This window comes from Rosa rugosa, chromosome 2 (genome assembly GCF_958449725.1).
Source record: "Rosa rugosa chromosome 2, drRosRugo1.1, whole genome shotgun sequence".
NCBI lineage: Eukaryota > Viridiplantae > Streptophyta > Magnoliopsida > Rosales > Rosaceae > Rosa > Rosa rugosa.
This window is the reverse complement of record NC_084821.1, coordinates 52,100,423-52,119,894: the sequence shown is the minus strand read 5'-3', so window position 1 is coordinate 52,119,894 and position 19,472 is coordinate 52,100,423. Positions and strand designations below refer to the sequence as shown.

General features: G+C 37.0%; 2 protein-coding genes across 3 annotated transcripts; both read right to left on the bottom strand.

Moving 5' to 3' along the window:
- Positions 1 to 1,656: 1,656 nt before the first annotated feature.
- LOC133728171 (probable beta-1,3-galactosyltransferase 14) lies at positions 1,657 to 5,464 on the bottom strand. Its single transcript, XM_062155583.1, has 7 exons — positions 4,959 to 5,464; positions 4,662 to 4,814; positions 4,481 to 4,563; positions 4,263 to 4,362; positions 3,957 to 4,070; positions 2,811 to 2,953; positions 1,657 to 2,117 (listed from the first exon to the last, which is right to left on the bottom strand). The coding sequence occupies exons 1-7, from the start codon at positions 5,321 to 5,323 to the stop codon at positions 2,029 to 2,031; spliced, it is 1,047 nt and encodes a 348-aa protein (XP_062011567.1). The 5' UTR covers positions 5,324 to 5,464; the 3' UTR covers positions 1,657 to 2,028.
- An 867-nt stretch (positions 5,465 to 6,331) lies between these two features.
- Positions 6,332 to 19,093, bottom strand: LOC133728170 (increased DNA methylation 1). Of its 2 annotated transcripts, none has more exons than XM_062155582.1 (10): positions 18,634 to 19,093; positions 17,453 to 17,618; positions 14,910 to 17,324; positions 13,716 to 13,839; positions 12,980 to 13,053; positions 11,638 to 11,879; positions 10,429 to 10,515; positions 8,220 to 8,319; positions 7,271 to 7,472; positions 6,332 to 7,190 (listed from the first exon to the last, which is right to left on the bottom strand). In XM_062155582.1, exons 3-10 carry the CDS (start codon positions 17,268 to 17,270, stop codon positions 6,406 to 6,408), a joined length of 3,975 nt encoding a protein of 1,324 aa, XP_062011566.1. In that variant the 5' UTR covers positions 17,271 to 17,324; positions 17,453 to 17,618; positions 18,634 to 19,093; the 3' UTR covers positions 6,332 to 6,405. The 2 variants fall into 2 exon arrangements, with proteins under 2 accessions (XP_062011566.1, XP_062011565.1); XM_062155581.1 differs by having other exon boundaries at positions 17,453 to 17,582.
- Between the last annotated feature and the right edge of the window lie 379 nt (positions 19,094 to 19,472).

Here is a 19,472-nt window from a genome sequence, read left to right as displayed (position 1 = left end):
AAATATTGAAGTATAAAGGGTATGATACGTAACGTTGCTAGAGGCATCATTATACGTGATTGGAGTTTGGAGGAAGCTAGCTCCTTCATGTTCCCTTCAATTACCTTTGTATCTACTCAAACACTCAAAGGCTCAAAGCATCAATGATTCAACAATCACCAACAACAAGAAAAACAATATCTGAAGCTGCTTCTAATCAATGTAGTTACTTCAACTTCACTACTCTATTTTAAATTCAGTTTAAGCTTTGATCTGAAGCTCCAATTATTTGGGTTGGAACGCCATCATTGCTCATTCACTAGCTTTTAACTCTATCCTATCAAATTTAGTATCTGGGTTTTAGATCAAACAAAATGCATAAAAAGTTAAACAACTGGATCTAGTTCTAAATGCAAACGAGCTAAACAACTGGATCATTTTTGAGTGGGACAAGGAGACAGTGTTCATATGTATACCAACACCAACATTGCAAATGTTTAATTTAATTTTGTAAAGGGAAGGTATTACATGGTGCATACTAGATGGGAAGCAATGATGAGGTGGCATAGCTCCAGAACATGGACACTCACCACCACCAATAGAGACTGAGATAAGGAGAGAATATAAATCAACAATCATTAATCTCATTCACATGGAAGTTGATGATATATAGGAAGAAAGATTAAAGGCATTCAATGGTATTTTCTGTTATTTATAGCAGATGAATGAGCTAGGACATAAATCAATGAATCCTGGCTTCTGGTATATATGTTCATAGATCCATCATGCATAATTTCATTATCCAAACATTCAGAACATTATAGCATATATCATGTAAAAAGAAACAGAAGAAAACTTGGTGATTGATTATAAACTCTTACAACAATTCACAACATGGAATGCTGTCACTGAGAAAACAACAGGAAATCTTTACTTGATTCATACAAGATGAATTATAGACATGCGATGTATGTGCAATGTGATACTGTTACAGTACGAGAACAGAAGGTGAGAAACCACTGAAATTAACCATCCTAACCAAAGCTTTGAACGGCAAGTAATAAGCTTGGATCTATCAAGGTCCAAACTGTACTTGGAATTTTGGATCAGTAGGCTCACCCAGTCAGGCTAGCTTATATTTCCGGCCCTTGAGTGCAGCCTGATGAGTGATGAGGTGTGCATCTTCCTTCGAATATTGAGTTGGCAAGCTACAATGTTAAACTCGAAGCGTGTGCTAGAGAAGTCCCCAAAGAAAGTTATAACTGATCGAAATAGAGAACATAGAGTCATAGAGAAACGAAGAAGGGAACGCAGAAGAAATTGTCATTCAAACTAGTAGCTGTATATTCCTCCACAAACTCAAGACGGTTTGACATTTGATGCTCTCATAAGTTGGTTCCATTTCAGAAACCTTCATTGTTCTGTCTGTAACTATTTTATCATCTCAAGTGACCAGTAATTGTCTGCATGTGTATTTGTGGTAGCAAACTGAGTCGTCCTAAAAATTATATTCCTTGCAACTTTGCAAGAGTGAATAAAGATTAGGATTTCCGTCCATCACAATGATAAATGTTTAGCTCTTCCCCCAATTTTTATGTAACCTTCATTTTTGTAGACCTGTCATGTGTGTCATGGTGCACCATGATTACCGGGATTGAGCAAAATTGCAGCATGCAGTCACAAACAAATCATTCATCCAAGACGAATTCCGGCGTTCTTTTCAAGACATGTAGCCAGAAATTCGAATGAATGATATTTCATTAAAAAAATTAAGATGAATGATTACATTACAACACTAATAACTACTTTTTTTCCCTAAAAATCCTGTAACTGTGACCCCTACCCTTTTTCCACTCTTTCCTCTCTTTATATCCTTCACCCTAAACCAAAGGACTATAAATTTCACAATTTTTCCATCGTACTGCGTGGGGCGATCAAAATATAGTACGAACTCATAAGAACAAAACTCATCATGAAATAGTGGGATGGGCATCCACCAAAATTAACTCCTTAGTTGATCCACTCCATGAGCAAACAGATGCAGGACTGCTAATCATCATCAGATTCCATCGTTGGACTTTTTGTACAGCTGTCCTTTTGATGTAGTTCTAACAGTTTCTTTTCTGGATTGCAGAGCCCTGCATTAACAGTGACCTATAAGAAACAATGCATTTTCTCCACAAAAAGGTGCAAGCCAAATATACCATATAATTGAATGATGCATATGAACTCATGAGGACAAAATGGGTCGATGATTATCTACATTCAGTTTTCCACTTCTCATTGGAACTTACATGATGATAAAATTATTCAATGACACATGGTCAATGTGGATCCCAGAAAAATTTTAAGTAATCCAAACTTTCATGCATAGATTTATTTTATGTCATACCTGATATTTCAAACAAAAATCATTTGAATTATTTTTGAAATGGTTTTTGTTTTTTGCCCATAAGTTTCTGTAACTATTCATTATTTTTAATCAACTCCAACAGCTCAACATAAAAATAGGTATGTTCCTTTAAAAAGGATGGGAACAGAAAAGGACAATCAAATATCTATAACATTTCATCTTGAAAGTCCAGCACCCATCTGTTTCTATTAAGGTCTCTCTGCAGAAGATAAAATCTTTGGCATTCCCATATACCGATGTCAAACAAAATTTAGCAAATGGACTTAACTTTCAACACTTGATATAAACTAATTAAAAAATCTCTATGGATTGACTTATAAAACGGAGAGAGAAAAGGAGAGGAGTAAAGACAGGAAAAAGAAAAAGAGAAGATAAATGGCTTGTAGTTGATGTTTACTGAAGCGAGAAGAAAACCAACCGGAGCACTTAGGAATATCCCACACAGCAATAGATGATGATGTACATTCTGGTGAGCATAGTGCTTGATTGTTCTCATGGTTGACGTTCATTGCAAGCATCCACGCACCAATTGTGACATCCTCATTGCTAAACATCCGGAAACTGTATTATAGACAAGAGGCACATTAAATGTGGGGTACGATTAGTCAAGAAGTGCCTCATTTAAGCACATGTTCTCTATCATCTTGTTTTGTTGCAATCCATCTTCCTAAAAGAAACGACATGGCAATCCCATTGTGTCAAGCAAAAGTAATGATTTTATGAGCAACTTGTTAAATCTTTTTTTTGCAACTACACAAATATAAATTGAAACATTACACTCCACACTCATCATGTATACAATTAGACAATGAATAATACAAATGGTTATATATCAAGCTGCTGACAAATGATAAATCTTATTGAAAACTAAATCAACTAATAGTGGCAAATAATGCTGGACATGTCAACCAGGTCCTTTGGCTCAAGTGATAATGCAGTGATGAAGTCTAAGGTTCAATGGTGGTCTTCAGAAAAGTAAGAAAATCCACGATAATTGAAGTATATGACCTATGACGCTATGATCATTTCTTAGACAGACATCCTAAACATATACGACTCTTCTTTTCTTTCATAGAAACAAGACTTTATTACTAAGAATAACGAGAGAATTGACAACAATGAAGAGATATTTGACTCCTTTTAAGTAAAGAGTATGACAATTGAAGTATAAGACACTTAATCAATTCCCTGACAGATGTTTGTAAGACATATCTGATACATCAATTTCCTAAACAATGACTAAAACTTTGCAAAGCATAGGCGGCCATATAGGATTACCAACACCCCCTAATTAGGTCAAAGAGCTTGTCTTAGAGGCTTAAAATCCCTCAACTACTCATCTTAGCTATTACACTACTCCCTCAATATTTATATTATAAGTAAAGGAGCCGGAGCAGAAGTAAAAAAGGCCACACCACCAGCCTTTCTGCCCGGTATACATGCTAAGATGGACACCAACAATTGCACAACATTGACTAAACTAAAATTTGAAATACACAAAATAAATGCTTGAGATAATAATACACTAGAGAGGTCCAAGGTTATATTGTGAAAATAAACTTGCCTGTTATTCCTAAGAGCAACCAAACTTGCAACAACATCGGCAGAAAGAGCATAGATTGGACCGTAGGCATGGAGAAAGTATTCACTCCCTAGCAAATACGCTAGTGGCTCAAACCTGCAAGAATATAACTGATCAAATTATTCAGATCACTTTGCTACAGGAGAAAAAGAAACTAATTCAGGGGGGTCAGTAAACCCTCTCACGTGGCACGTATGTGGTGCAAATGGAACTCTAGTAGATCTCCGTTCAATTATAACATTTCCCCAAAATGATTCCGGAAATAAAACAATTCCAAACAAAACTAACCATTTAAGCTTTGGGTCGGTGAAGACTGGGCCCTTTTTCATGCATCCAAGGTAAGTCTGAGAGTGAGAGCGCTCTTTTGCCAAGAGCGTCGAAAGGCGATCTGACAATGTCAACGAAAAACAGATTGCATTACTGCAAAGAAATCTCCGAACCAAATGACATATCAGATGTCAGTACAGTAAACAAGTAAATCCAAGGTTTAGAAATCCAAGGTGCACCTGGCCTCAAGTAAATGTCGTCGTCAGCTTTAACATAGAAGTCGGAATCAAAAAGCGCATAGGCCGCTTTGAAGAAAGCCAATCTGTAACGCAGACAGAGAACAATGTTAAGCTCACACATCACAGTAATAAATAGACCCAAAGGCACGAAAAGATACAACACAATCCTTTCAGAACTAACGTTTTGTAGGGGAGCTTACTGTACTCCTCTTCAATATCCAACAGCAAGAAATCGTCGTATTTCGCCACTTCCTTTCCCAGCTCCAACATCTGTGCTTTGTCCTTGCTTTTACCAATGATGAACCTAAAAGCCAAACCAGTGGCTTCTTCCAATCTGCAATGTACACATTTCCAATCAATACAAAATCCGAGTCCAATCTATTATTAAAGCTTCTTCCTCTCTTCTCTTTCAAGTCACTCTGGTCTGGTCACTACTACTGTGTATCTTTGATCAGTTATGAAATGAAACCATCCATACCGTTGAAGGCCCTGGGCATCGGACGGCATCCAAGTCTTCCGGAGGGACTCTCTCCGGCCGACGGATCCGAAGCCGGTCTGAATGCCGACGAAGCCCATGACTTTATGCCTGCCGCTATTTGCATCTCCGTCGCTGAACACGAGGCCGTTTTGGCTGGTTCTGGTGGTGCTGCCAATTCGCTCCCAGACGACCCTCACCGATCTGGACTGGGTGGTGAGGCAGTTGTACTGGCTGCTGCGGAGCGCGACGAGGCCGAAGACGAAGCCGGAGAGGCCGAAGACGAGGCAGAAGCAGATGATCAGGACCGTCGATCGGCGACCGGAGGGGGGTTGGCGCGCGTGGAAGAACTTGGGGGACGAAGGCATCGTTGTGGGAACCCTAGACTAGAGGGAATCTAGGGTTTGAGGTGGAGCAGCAATCGGAATCGGAATCGGAATCGGAGAGAAGAGTGAGTCTGAGCTGCTGATGTCTCCGTTTGGCGGTCGTTACGGTTATTTGGGTTGGTCCGAAATCTCATTTACAATTTTAAACTACAATTTTTGGATGGACCCCACATTTTTTTCTTTTGGGAATTTTTTTTTTAATTTTTTATTGATTCTTTTGGGAAATTATATATAGGATTTAGAGGAAAAATCCTTTCTCAATTAAGTCTAGCAAAATTACTAGGAAAGGTTTGGATTTTTTTTTTCCCCTTGTATACTGCAATTTCATTAATTAAGGCTTGAGAGCAGTCGCACCAGCCCCCTTTCAGTAGGTTTGGATTTTTAGGCCAAGGCGATTTAGTTAATACATTTTATCATGTGTTAATGTCGTGCTTCAAGATTTGCAAAGCAGTGAATTGAGAATAGGGAGGGAGGGATAGCAAATTACCACAAACTACAAAACCATTCCATTTTTTTCTACGTCGAAAGATTTTAAAGTTTTGTATTTTTGGTTACTTTTACACTTCTTTTAGAGGTTTGACAATTTTTGGAAGCAAAATAGGTCAGATTCCGACTTAATATTGGTAGTCAATCTACATCATTTTAATAGCGATGTAGAGAATGCCGAAAGAAATTGAAGAACTTGCGTGCTATAGCAAGACATTTGAAGTTTTTGAACGCAGCTGACAAATCTCTCTTCCATTCGGTCTTCTTCATGTTGCAATGAGATTGCTAAAACACATCTGAAAATTAGAAGATGCAGAGATGCTCTGACCTATGGAAATCTATTCCCAACAAATGACATATCAAATTATTTGTATGGAGGGCGAGAGGAAGAAAGCACAAACATTAAGGTCCCTATTTTTCTATCCCTTTTAAGAAAGCCACTTTTTCTTGATTTTTTACCATAATCCATTAATTATGTTTTCATTTTTGTCTGCCAACACTATATAAAAGTAAATAAATATCACTGATCTGAGCACAGGATATTTTTCTAATCAACTCATTTTTATTTCCGCCTCGCATCATTTTTGCGATTGATCATCCAAAGAAAGCTGTGTTTCATCATACATTTCCAAGGATTCAACATTAGTAACCGTTTCCGGCTTGCTATTTTCTACTGCTGAAGCTGGTTCTTCACAAGACAGCTTTAAAAATTGCTCCTGCAAAGTACTTATTTTGGCTTCACCCACTTGCATAAGATTGCTTTCAAAAACTCTACCTTCTGGTTCACTGCCGACTTCAGATTCCAGCAAATCCTTGCCAGTCATCTGCCTTATTTCTGATTCATTGCCTACTTCGATCCGGCAACAGATTTTTGATTGCTTTACAGCTTCAAATTCCTGGAAATTCTCGACTTCAAGTCTAACTGCATCAGCAACTATGTCCACATGACATATCCCATCCGATTGCTTTACAGCCTTAATACCAGTTTCAGCATACGATTCAGATTCCACTGACTTCTTGCTTTTAATTTCCATTTCAGCACCAGCTTTGTTAGCAGAACAATGGACAACTTGTTGCTGTACAAACCCAACAATGGCGTCTCTGGATTGAATACCTACCTCAGTTGCTTTGTTTTTGCCTTCTTCTGATGTACCAACTGGTCCAGTATCAGCAGTAATAAATAATTTACTACCATCATCACATTCTTCTAAATTAGTACCTTCTACAAATTCAATTCCTGCTTCAGCACCAGTTTTGTTTCCACAAGTATCATCAGAGTGCACAAACTCAACCATGGGCTCTTCTTCAGAACAACATTCTTTTCTCACTCCTCCCGTTTCCAAGGATGATGTATGACATGTTCCTGTGTTCACCATCAATCAAATTCTCAGAGGACTGAAGAATGAACAGCAAGGTATAAAAAGAGGGGAAAAATACTTTTACCAGGATGTCTATATGCTGTTTTATTTTCACATAATGGCTTCTTGAGTAAAACCGTTCCAGGAAAAACCATCAAATTGATCTTGTTCAAGCTTTGCTTTTCTCTGTCTTCTACAGGTATAAAGCCAAAACCCTCTGTCCATGTCCCCACCAAATCTGGAATGGCAGCTATTACAAGCTTTTCCACCTTAAAAGATATCAGCATCTACAGACACGTGGAAGAAAGAAGCGAGTTAATTAGATGAAGCAATTAAAGATGACAAAAATAGATAAACCAGTTGGAACAGTGAATTCTAAAATTGGATCTCTAAAGCCTATCCATAGATTATGCCATTGCTAACTTTTTTATAATGCAGTATTGCGAAAAAGTAACTAGAGATTTTACACTTATCCAGAATCCAAAAGTTGTGAGAATCAAAACTCAATACAAGGAAAAGTTAAATAATTTCTAATATAGGAAAACATCAAGATATGCACATCTTTAACGTCATGCACGTATCCAGAGTTCCAGATGGCCTTAGAAAAACACAGAAAAGAAAAAGACAAATGCATACATAGAGAAATGAATACCATGACAAGCTAAAGATAGAAGTAAGAATAGTAGAGCATTATGCAAAGCTAATGTAGTGAGAGACAAAACGGCAGAAGATCATGTTATGAACAACATCTCTAAGGTGGCATTTAAAACTATTATGGTTAATTCACTAAATTCGTCAAAAGGCAGTACATTATGTTCCCCATAAATAAGGTATAAATATCTTTTTTTTTTTTGAAAAGGGGTTTGGAACCCAGCCTAGCTGGGAGGCTCAGCCCCGGTATAAATATCAAAACATCAAAAAAGTTGAGTAAATCTATCAAGACCTCCTGCCAAACCAGCAAACCCAATAGTGAGTGCATGAAATGGACAAAAAAATTTGACGGAATCTAAATAACGTCATTTTTACATTTATACCTCTTCAATAGCAGTCAGAAGGCGTCGGCACATTCCCTGGCGACGGTATCGACTGCAAGTTGCAATAAGTGGCATCTCTGCAACTGTTGTTCCATGCACCCTGCAACAAACAACAGTTAGCAAATTCTGTCTCCTGGATAAAAGCAATTACAGAGGAACAAAATAGTCCTGAGTTTCTGAAGCAGAAAACACTTCGAAAGATAAGATTGATTATGAAATTGGAGCCACCGATCCAAAACCATTTGGCATGGTGTGGAGAGGCCTAAGATCTTATAAACTGCTCTGCCCGGCTTCACATATTCAATGTAGTACCATGCTCCCTCATGTGTGGCTTAACTGAGCCTCAAACATGAACAACATTTATTGGGTGACATGGAGCACCTAGGCTATTAGAGCTAACACATAACAGCCTGATGTGATACCATGAAGAAAATGGATCACAACACCCAAAACTAATTGGCGATGGTGGAGAGAATCAAGACCTAGAAGTTTCCTGTGAAGTTTTATACTCACAATGGTACTCATCTTAACATAGAAAATTACAAATCTAAAACAACATCAAAACTAAAATAAAATAAATAATAATAATAATAATAAATAAATAAATAAAGAACACCACTAATAACAGCCTAAAAGAACAGAACTCCAAGCACAGATCCATACAAACACAAGTACAAAAAGAGAGTTCTAACACAGCCCTGGCCAATTGCTGCCAACCAATCAAAGCACTTCTCTTTTTCTGGTAACAATCAAAACACATTAGAAAAAGTAAATAAGAAATAAATCCTAGCTAAATAAGACTACCAAGCTACCCAGGAAAATCAACTACCTATTTGGTTTTATACTTTTCTGCTCCAATACACTGATAAACTTTTTTTTTTTTTTTTTGTGACTAAGCTGCAAGGAATGTGGGTGCAGGATATGAAAAAATGAGACTCTTTCTAGTCATAGATGGATTTGCCGAAGAATGTCTAATTGTGCTTTTGATGCTTAATCACTTAATCCATCCTAACTACCTGGTTATTATCATTGATATCAAGAAACACGTGGCCAATATATCTTAGAGTATCAACAAAATCCAGAACCTCATAGAAATTAGGAGATTTTATGACAGAATTTTTTTTTTTTTTTTTTTGAGGGGGATTGCTTGAAGTATTTAATTCTACATTAGCACTTTTAGGGTTCGTTTGATACAGGGTGTTAGCTGGTAATGTATTAAATAAGAGTTACAAATGAGTTTGAACCATGTTTGGTATGGCCTGGTACTAGAATAAATGGTACTAACTAGGACCCTTTTTCTAAAATGGGCTTGCTAGGTTGCCCACACTAAGGATACTGAAAAGGGAATCCTCAGCTAAGATTTTTTTCTCTTTCTTTTTTTGTCCCTCTCTCCATCAGGAGAGCTCATAGCTTGCTCATCGTCATCTTCTTCGCTCTGTCACTCATTGCTCTTCCTCTGTCATTACTCATTGTTCTTCTTACTCTTCCTCATCGCTGCTGAATTTCTCTTTGCTGCATCATTTTTTTCTTATTTTTGAGAAACTCTTTGCTGCATTGTAGAAGAGCCAAGTCTTCATAATTGATACTTGATCTTAGATAGAGGAAAGCTACAAGTCATCCTTCATTGTGACTTCTCCAGTCTCTAACTTTTCATTCAATTTTGGGTCAAGGCAATTGAGAATTGTGGGTATTGCAGTTGATAAGTACTAAAAAAATAAAAAGAGAGAAAGAAAAAAAAAAGGGTAGAAGCAAAACAAAACCAAGTCCTTCACCACACGAAACGTAGCCTAAGATTAGTCTAGCTTAAGCCCACCCCCAGTAATGCAGGACAGTCTTAACAAATAGAAAGGTACACCCTTGGGCTTGTAGCTACTCAGACAGCAAACAGCCTGCCATACATATCACTTATAAAATTGTACCCACTCTATGAATCGCGCACCTTATCATTTAGAAGAAAATTACTAGTTTCTCGTCATTTTATCATACAGCTTTTCATTAGAACCAGCCCAGCTCTCCATTTAAAGAATACAAAATAAGAAATACCATCTTATCCACTTGGAGATTTCTAAATCATTTAAAACGATTGTGGTAGATAACAACAAGTATATGGGGATGTAGGCTGCAGACTAAAATAAACTTTCAGCAGCCTAATATAAAATGAATGTCAAAAGGATCTACATGCTTAAAAATAATTAAATATTAGTACTACCTGATGGATGCTACAGATATCAGCACATCATCTTTCTCTAAGACTGCAGTGTAGAAGCCTTGAAAATTCAAACGAGCAAACTCAGACCTGAATGTTAGATTACAAAAATAATAAGCAATTCATAACAAGAATTACCAATTTACAAGCAACTTTTACTTTTAAAAAAAATAACACAAAATTGTATTTAGAAAGTGTCACATTTTGATATAATTGATAAGTAAATGGGCCTTCATAAGCATCTAAATTATCCTCCATACCATGAGCAAACCCAGTCAAATACATAAGACCAGCTACCAGGAAAAGAAATGCAATAGCTAAATGACAGTGGAATATTGATCATAGTCCTCAACTTAAAGTAAGAAACTCCCCATATATGGATCAATTCAAGGTGAGAATGGGATTGATATCTTTTTTCCAAAACTTGTATATTTGCATTTATAAAAAAAAATAATAAATAATAAATAAATAAAAAGGAAAGACAAGCCTGATACCCGTTGCACAACTTACAAGTGTAGTAAATCAGTAAACTTAAGATCTCAATCCTCCACCTACTCTTCTAGTAATTAACCGCCACTAAGGACAGCTACAAACTCTCTGTTTTGGTTGGCAAATAGAGAGGAGGTGATCTACTGTTTCTTCAGCTTTTTTACAAATGATTATCAAAAGATCATAAACATCAAGGGAATTTTATCTTTGCCTTGTTTTTGATTAAGGAATTGAAAACTGGCCAAAGAAAATGATAATTTCTATAAAAGGCTAGAGTTGAACATGCGGAAGACAAAAACAAGACCACACATAAACAAGACAAAAATTCAGCACAGAAAGAAAACTTAGGCCATATACATATTTGTATGTGCAATAAGTTCTACAAGCAGCCATATTAGTTCAGTATTTCTTAAAATAAAGGATTTCACAAGTTCTGCAATCTCTCTAAGATGAACATTCCTCTAGTTCTATTTGGAATTTGCATTTTCCTACAGTGTGATATTATTGCCTGCTGGCATGTAGCAATTTTCTAATTACTTCTAAGGACCTTTAAGACCTTTTAAGAAAGAACTTCTAATCTAGATAACAATGTAAACATTGTCTGCATCCCTAATTTCTGGGCAGATCTTTGTAGTAAACTTACGGCCTCAGAGAGAGAGAGAGAGAGAGAGAGAGAGAGAGTCAGAAGATGATCAAGGCTATCTACGGAAGAGATGAACTCACCCCCAACTGTACAAAACTTGGGGTATCATGTCTATGCCTGTTCTAGGATCCACCATAGACAGAAAGCTTTCTTCCATGACAGTAAGAGCAACAGCTAATCTTGTATTGCATTCTGCTTTCAGTGCTAACCGTTGGGCAGAATGAACTTTTTGGTCATCACGAATGCATCTAAGAAGTGTCCATGAAAAGCCATCGACAACATGATTAATGTAGCCAACATGAGACTGAAGACCTGAGTAAACCTACACACAACAGTTAAACCAAGTATGAACTAACCAGAACTGTAAGAGTGGTAAGTTAAGACCATTACTGACAAACAGTAGGAGCACAAGAAATTAATTTGCTCTTTCACATTACTTACGAACACTTAGAAGGAAGAAAATCATAAGGAACAAAAAACCTACAAGGCCTTTATAGCTAACTAAAGCTCATCACTGCATGAGCAAGATATTTACATTGTCCCATAAAAAATTGCTTCCCACAAAGCTAGTTATGCCACTTCCAGGCTACAGCACACTCATATCTTAACACTTAAAGCAATTACACTAATCTTACGTAAATGAACTTGAGTAACGGAGAAGTACATCTTTCATCCATTCAAAAATAAAATATTAAACTGAAATATCTTAAACACAAAATAGGAAATTCACTTAAGTTGACCAATAGTAATGCCTCTGTTCAACCATTCCGTTCTTTGTTTGCATGTAAAGAGAATGTTCTTTTTAATAGGAAAGAGAAATTGATCAATAATAAAGAGGATGTACAGAACAGCCGATAAGGAAAAAGAAAATGCTGAAAACACTAGTAAAGCACTAACAAATGAAGAGAATAAGATTAATAAAACTGAAAGAAGGAAAAATGTGGCAGGGTCCCATGTGATCTTTAAGGAAAAAAAAAGAATACTGAAGACTGACAGAGAACCAATGAAACTATACACAGGTAGCCTAGTTACTTAAGATGAATATTCTTAATTGGAAAATTGATTGCTCCCAAAAATTGTCAAAGGATCAAAAGACATAGGAAAACAAAAGGGATCTGTCTTAACAATCGTAATCACCTTACTTAACTCTGAAAATAGCCTTTAAAGGAAGGCTGCAAGCAAGACCACTTTCCTTCTTAAAAGGACGCAGATCTTGATAAAATAAACAAGGCAATCAACAGTTTGCATGTGTTGCCTAAACTAGGATGATGGTTCAGGAAAAGCAAAACCACAATCTTCCATTTATGGAAATAAAGTGATTGAAGAAATAGCAAGCTGCAAGTCCTTGCTCTATGAAAAAAAGAATGCCACGAATGTTTTCATTGATATGTATGTAAGTGAATATTTAGAATTAGTACATACCTCTTGACAGCTTCTTTCACAGAACCAAGAATCCAGTACGTTTATGGATTTTTCTGAAAGACAAGCCTCATGATCTGTTCATAAAAGTTAAATCATCAGGTAAGGTAAATTTCACTTCTCCGCAAGATGGTCATTACTCATTAGTAACAGAGACAGGAATTAATTTGGAATCAAGATAATCAAAACCAGTTCCTACTGGTCCAACAACCACAAATAGATAAAGAAACAGTAAGAAGAACCACAGACTTGGCCCAACAAATTGAATTAAGCCGCATTGCACAATATGAGAATTCAAAACAAATTAAAGTTGAAACATGATGGCAGGTTATAGTCTACTTTCAAACAAGATACTTCTGTTTTTAATCAACTCAAACAAGCTTCTAATGCAATACACCCTCTGAAAAGGTTAACCAGCATCAGCATGCCAACATAAAAGCAAACTTAAAATCTATATCAAATTATGATCAAATCATCCACTTCCGTAATAATTGATTTTTAGCCATGGAAGTTCCATCATGTGGAAATATTATTTCTATACTTCTACTATGAGTAATATTCCTTTCTTTTCCTAATAAGTATTTCTACAACCTACTTACCATCTTCACCATTGTACACAATATCAGTTACCATGTCTGACTTTGATGTACATACCACATCAAACAACTTCAGACTCTCTCTACAGGTACTGAAAACTGTTTAGGTACTTCAAAGATAATCTCAAAAACAGGAAACTTACATTTATGCTCACACTGCGAACATTTAAATCCATCAGAAGCACTTGAAGCCCCTTTGTCGGTAACAAAATGACCACATATCCAACAGGTGCAATTTGGACAATACCAGCTGCCTTCAGGAAGCTCCTGAAATTGAAAGTGCAAAACAGAATATTGGTATACAGAAGAAACAACTCCAAAACATATTCAGCAAAAACCCTAACAAGTATGAAAGAGAAAAGGTTATCAAAGATGATAATCTAGTGTCCTGGAACTATAGAAACAAAATGTCACAGTTATAAAAGAAATTCATACATATGATAACTTTTCCTCCAATGACATAAATGATTCAGTGAGAAGTACCCTGAATACTCAACACAAGTACACTGGCGATCATTGTACAGACTCTTTTTTTCCGAATCAGTGATCCACTAACCCCACACAGTTTCAAGATACAACAAAATTTGTTAAGAGGAAATGGTATTCTTCCTTTCCTGTTTGTGATTATATATACAAGAAGGAAACTGATCTAATCAAGACTAATAATACTTTATGCATATCAGCATAGATAGGGATAAGAATATGAGGATTTTTTATTTTTTTTTTTATTTTTTTTTTTTTTTGAAGATCAACAATCAGTGATCCATCATTTGCCATGTAGTTCATCATTATTAATGCTTCCAAATATGCATATCTTAATTAGTGAGTTCACTGAACTTTAGGAGCACTTCTATGTATACAACCATAACTATGTACATAAGTGCTTTATCAGATCAAGTCTCATGTGGATATATGTTAGATCAATGTACATAAACAGAATCCACGTCATTACTGAAGTTGTATATGGTAAAGAACCATGTTAGAAAATGCATTAGCCATTCAGCCAGACTAATTAAGAAAACCTTTGTAGATGCAGAAGCTTTGAGTTATAGAAGAACTGCTACCCTCCCAAATCCAAAATTCTATTAAGGATCGTACCACAAAAACATCATTTATTAGCACTTAAAAATCTTCAATTAAAATTTGACATATTTCTCAATGATATGTCCTGTCTGGATTGCATGAGGCAAGTCAGAGGCCCCAAAACACACACACACACACACATAATGATAATGCAAAAGCTATGCCACCATAGCTTTGAAATATTTGAATATTTAATATGAGGAAAGTTCAGGAAAAATTAACCAATAAGGTATGCAAGAGCAGCAAAAGCAAACCTGCAGAGACAAACAAGCCTGATGAAAAGTAGAGGGGCAGTTATCACAGCATATCAGCTCGCCCCCTTCACCACAAAGTCCGCAAGAATCATCATTTTCATCATTTTCATCAGCTCGCACCACTTGAGTCCGCCGTTTCCTGGACTTGTATTCAGCTGACCAGGCTTGAAGCTGGCATAAGGAGAAGGCCTTACCAGATTCCAGAAAAAGATTTAAACATGGACGGTTTAGTCTGAACCCACCATGAATCTTGAACTCAGAAACTGTAAGTACTTCTCTGCAACACTTGCAAAAAATACCATCCCTGGTAACTAGACCATCTTTAATAACAGAACCATCCTTAGTATTCCGATACTGGATCACATCATCCAGAAATATGACCCCAGCATCAAGCATCCAAGACAGAACTGTTTTTACTCCTACACTACCCAGGCTTCTAAGAAGCAACTTGCAATGGCTCTTTTGACTTTTATGCTTCCTATGAGCTCTAGATTTGCGGCCTTTCTTTCTAGAAGAACATCGACCAGGACTTGCACTAAAATCTGTGTTCTTTATGATAGCTGAAACCAGTAAGTCGTCATCTTTGATTTCACATCTAGATGGTTTCTTCTTTCCAGTTTTAAAATAATCATATTCACGAACATTTTTCATAGACTCTGGGCTTTTTTCACCAACCACATGCTGGGAGGAGTTGAGAGATGAGGACTTCTTGCAACTTCCTTTACTTCTTATATTGCCTGCAAGGTCACCATCGACCTCTTTCAACTTTGACTGGTTACCACTGACATCAATGCATTGCAAACCAATATTATTACTAGAAGTGGAGCTTGGTTCCATTTCAGAAATCTTTTTACACTTCCTTCTTATTTTCTTTTTCAAAACAACACTACTTGCGCATTTTATTTGGTACTGCAGAGACCCCTGCAGATTATCTCCCAGCTTATCGTAAGCCATGCCTCCCAGCAGTTCATCTCTTTCCTCAGAACAAACCACCGATACATCTTCCACAAGATTCCCCTCAGAAACTGCCGATCCACTCCCTCCTGCCAGAGTTGTATAACAGAGGGGAGCAGAAACATCTTCCTTCTCCAGATGATTTTTGATACTATTCGCATTAGTCAAGGCCAAAACCTTATGATTAGTATTAATAGCTAAACTTTGAGTTGCTTTAACAGTCTCTCCTTTTCTCAGAGCAAGAATCTTTCTCTCAATAAACACAACAATCACAAAGGGATCTAAGAGCCTCCACCAATAAGCCAATTCAGTAGTCGGTTCTGGTTGATTCATCTCTTTCTCAAAATTTACTAAAGCACCAGATAGATCTGACCAAAACTGATTAATATCGGACCATTCCTTTGCATCATCTCTCTGCAGCGAACTGCACCCATCTGCAAACAAAAGTTCACCACACAACCGCCAAGCTTTGGGGAAGTCACGAATTAACCTTCCTTTTGGTGTTACATAAACAGACTCCAAATAAGCTCTACTAGGTCTTTTCCGCCTCTGAATATGCCATCCTGCAGCTTCAAGTAAGCGATTGACATCATACTGGAGAAGCGGACGAGGATCCTTACTAGAGTCTTTCTTGAAGGCAATAGCAGATCTATCCAACCCCTCGGGTTTTCCCTCAGCACCTAGAGGAGTTCCCAACTTATCCAATAGAGTGACAGGGGAACCTGTAGCCAAAAGCATGGTTGAGAAGCTCTCCTGGGAAACAGGTGAAGCAACAGCTTTACTTGCACATAGTTCCTTTCCATCATTCCCATCAGAAGTTGGTAATCTGCACTTTGAAACATCAGAGTCACCTACTATGGCCCCTCCGTCAAGTTTTGCAGGCTGCTTTAACAGATAGCAACTAGATGTAACTCCCTCACTCGAAGATTCGACCAAACGAAATGTCAGTGTTTCAGTAATGGAGTCTGTAGTACCAGACAAGCCAGAAACCATTTCTTTTGAAACTATGGACAAATCTATTACCTTTCCTAAACCAGGTTTTGCACTAGGAAGTTCATCAACTGAAAACTTCATTCTCTTAGCACTCACATCTTCGCCATTCGTATCTAGCCAAGCGGATCTGTCCGGGAAAAACCCTGGTCCAAAAATTTCTCTAGATTCCTCAGTAGCATTATAAAACTCCTTTGACTGATTCGTTACAATTGAGTTTTCACTGTTTGAAGAGAGTGATGTATCTGTGGTCTTACTTGACTCACATTCAAAGTTAATCACTCCAGTTACAAGACATCTCTTACTCGTGCTAGCACCGTCACCACCAAAGAAAACCTCTGTGAATATACAGTGCTCAGTTTTGGATCCCTCAAAGTCATCATCATGCAGATCCTCAATTTCTTTGCTGAGAAACATCTCTAGTAACTGTAACACCACTTTATCCACAGTCTCTTCCTTATCATTCCTTATCTGCTTTACATAGAAACATCATCACAAAAGGTAAATCAAGAGTGTTGTAAATTATTCTGTAGAATAGTTACAGGAATTTTCCCTTGAAAAATTACTGAGATTAATGCATCAAAAAGAAAAAGACGAACCTCATCATTACTGAAGAGCGAAGTATAGGAAATGATTCAATAATTGCCACAGAACCCCTAAAACCGTCATCATAGAATCCTCAATACTTCCAATGATAAATACATTGACCGATTAAGAGCTACATCCATCCTGGACCAAAAAAGGTGTAAATTACTGAGACAAGATCTACAATGAGAAAGGAAAATAATTAAGAATGCAAAACTCATGTAATTAAACTAGTTAATTAACATCATCCGAAAATCACTCTAAAAGCTGCAGGATGCTTAAAAACCTATCTACTGGCCTTAAATGGGTACAAGACAAACTTCAATTGTTGCTTAACTCTGTAGCTACTAAAAGAGAAAACAGTCAAAATGCCCCTTCCATCCATGATGGAAAATCACAAAACCACTATCTAACTCTTCCATACAAAAGACAGAATTACCATCGCAAACGGGCCAAACATATATATAAATCCAATTCCAAACATCTTGCCACAATCAAAAAAAATGTTGAAGCCAATATATTCAATCCATTTACAATTTCATTATCCACTAAAATTTTGACTATCTGAAACAATATAAATTATAAATCATATCATAGTCTGTTAAAAACTAAAAACATTTCTCTATACCATATTCAGTCTTAAGACCTTTGAAAACGTTAGATTCTGTTGCCAATAGAAAAGATGCTTCCCATGTGTACGTAAAAGATAAAGCTTTCCTACAAAACCATAGCATAGGCAGACCCATGTGTACGTAAAAGATAAATCTTTCCTACAAAACCATAGCATAGGCAGACCCATGCATTCGCAAACCAACCTTACAGGTATAAAACCAAAGCAAACGAAAACCCATCAACATTTAGCCATAATCCGAAAATGAATGAAATGTCAAAAATCAAAAGCCAAACATCCCCAGTATCCCACAATTATGCAGATCAAAAATCCATACCACATTTCACTCCCATTGAAACACCATCACCAAATGCACACAACCAAAAAAACAAAAACCCAGAAAAGCAATCTCCCCATAGAAATGTACTTTCTGATCAACATGCAAAGAAGACAGATTCACAAATTCAGTACTAGGGTTTCAATTATCACCTAAATAAACCAAAAGGGTGTTGGCAATTGAGGAAAAAACAGACAGATAACTAAAGAGGGTAGGGCAATTCAAATTCAAACCAAAACTCAGCTCACCATTGCATTGCATTTCCCAAAATCGACATGCAGAGACGACCAGAGCACAATCTGGGACTAGGGTTTTGAAATTGAGGCAAGAAAAACAAATGGGTCTGGTTCAGATTAGGGAAAGAGATAGAGCAGTGAAATGGGTCAGGTTCCACACATCAGTTGTGGCAACTCCACCAGCAATCAAAAAATGAAGCCTTTTTGGGAACCCCGGAAAGCGCTCCCAACTGCAACAGATGCCATGTAATCTCTGCCTTCTATCTCTCTCCTTACTCTTTACAACTCCCATGTGAGTGAGTGTGAGCTCATCTTCTCATTTCTGCCCTTTTGGCTTTCCTTCTTTTCTTCTTCTATAAAAGCCACTATGCTTTGTCTGCTTGTGGTTTTTTGAGCCGCGCATAAACCCCTTTCGAAGGGTTTATAATATTTGTCACCGCATTATGGGAACATTTTTGGGGTGGTGTTCTTGGTTGGGTGATATTTGGTACTATTTCTCTTGGTTACGACTTGGGTGATATTTGGTACTATTTTTGTGAAGGAAAGGTCCATCTGTACTTGCTCTGTAACCTGTATTCTAGATTGGATTGTGTCATACCCCGTTGCTCTTTTCTCGGCAAGAGATAATAACCATATTTAGAAGTTTTTTAAGAATGACCCTTTAGAATTATTTTCCTCTTATACGTACCTGAAAAAAATGATTTAAGTAGGATCGATTGGTTCAGCGCTGTCAAACAGCATTTAGCTAGTGCATAAAGCATATCTCTTTAATGAATGTTGATGGAGATGTCGAATCTGAATCTCACCTCGATTGATAAAATAAAAATAAAATGTTTAACGTTATTTCAGTG

What these genes read in the sequence shown, in the direction of transcription:
- LOC133728171 (XM_062155583.1), bottom strand. Translation starts at nt 5,323, where the DNA reads ATGCCTTCGTCCCCCAAGTTCTTCCACGCGCGCCAACCCCCCTCCGGT. An exon ending in GTTGCTCTTAGGAATAACAG is followed by an intron (nt 2,954 to 3,956) that starts GCAAGTTTATTT and finishes TCTATAATACAG; the next exon opens with TTTCCGGATGTTTAGCAATG. An exon ending in GGATATTCCTAAGTGCTCCG is followed by an intron (nt 2,118 to 2,810) that starts GTTGGTTTTCTT and finishes CTGTTAATGCAG; the next exon opens with GGCTCTGCAATCCAGAAAAG.
- LOC133728170 (XM_062155582.1), bottom strand. Translation starts at nt 17,270, where the DNA reads ATGTTTCTCAGCAAAGAAATTGAGGATCTGCATGATGATGACTTTGAG. An exon ending in AGGCTTGTTTGTCTCTGCAG is followed by an intron (nt 13,840 to 14,909) that starts GTTTGCTTTTGC and finishes TTTCAATTTCAG; the next exon opens with GAGCTTCCTGAAGGCAGCTG. An exon ending in CAAGTTTTGTACAGTTGGGG is followed by an intron (nt 10,516 to 11,637) that starts GTGAGTTCATCT and finishes TCTAACATTCAG; the next exon opens with GTCTGAGTTTGCTCGTTTGA.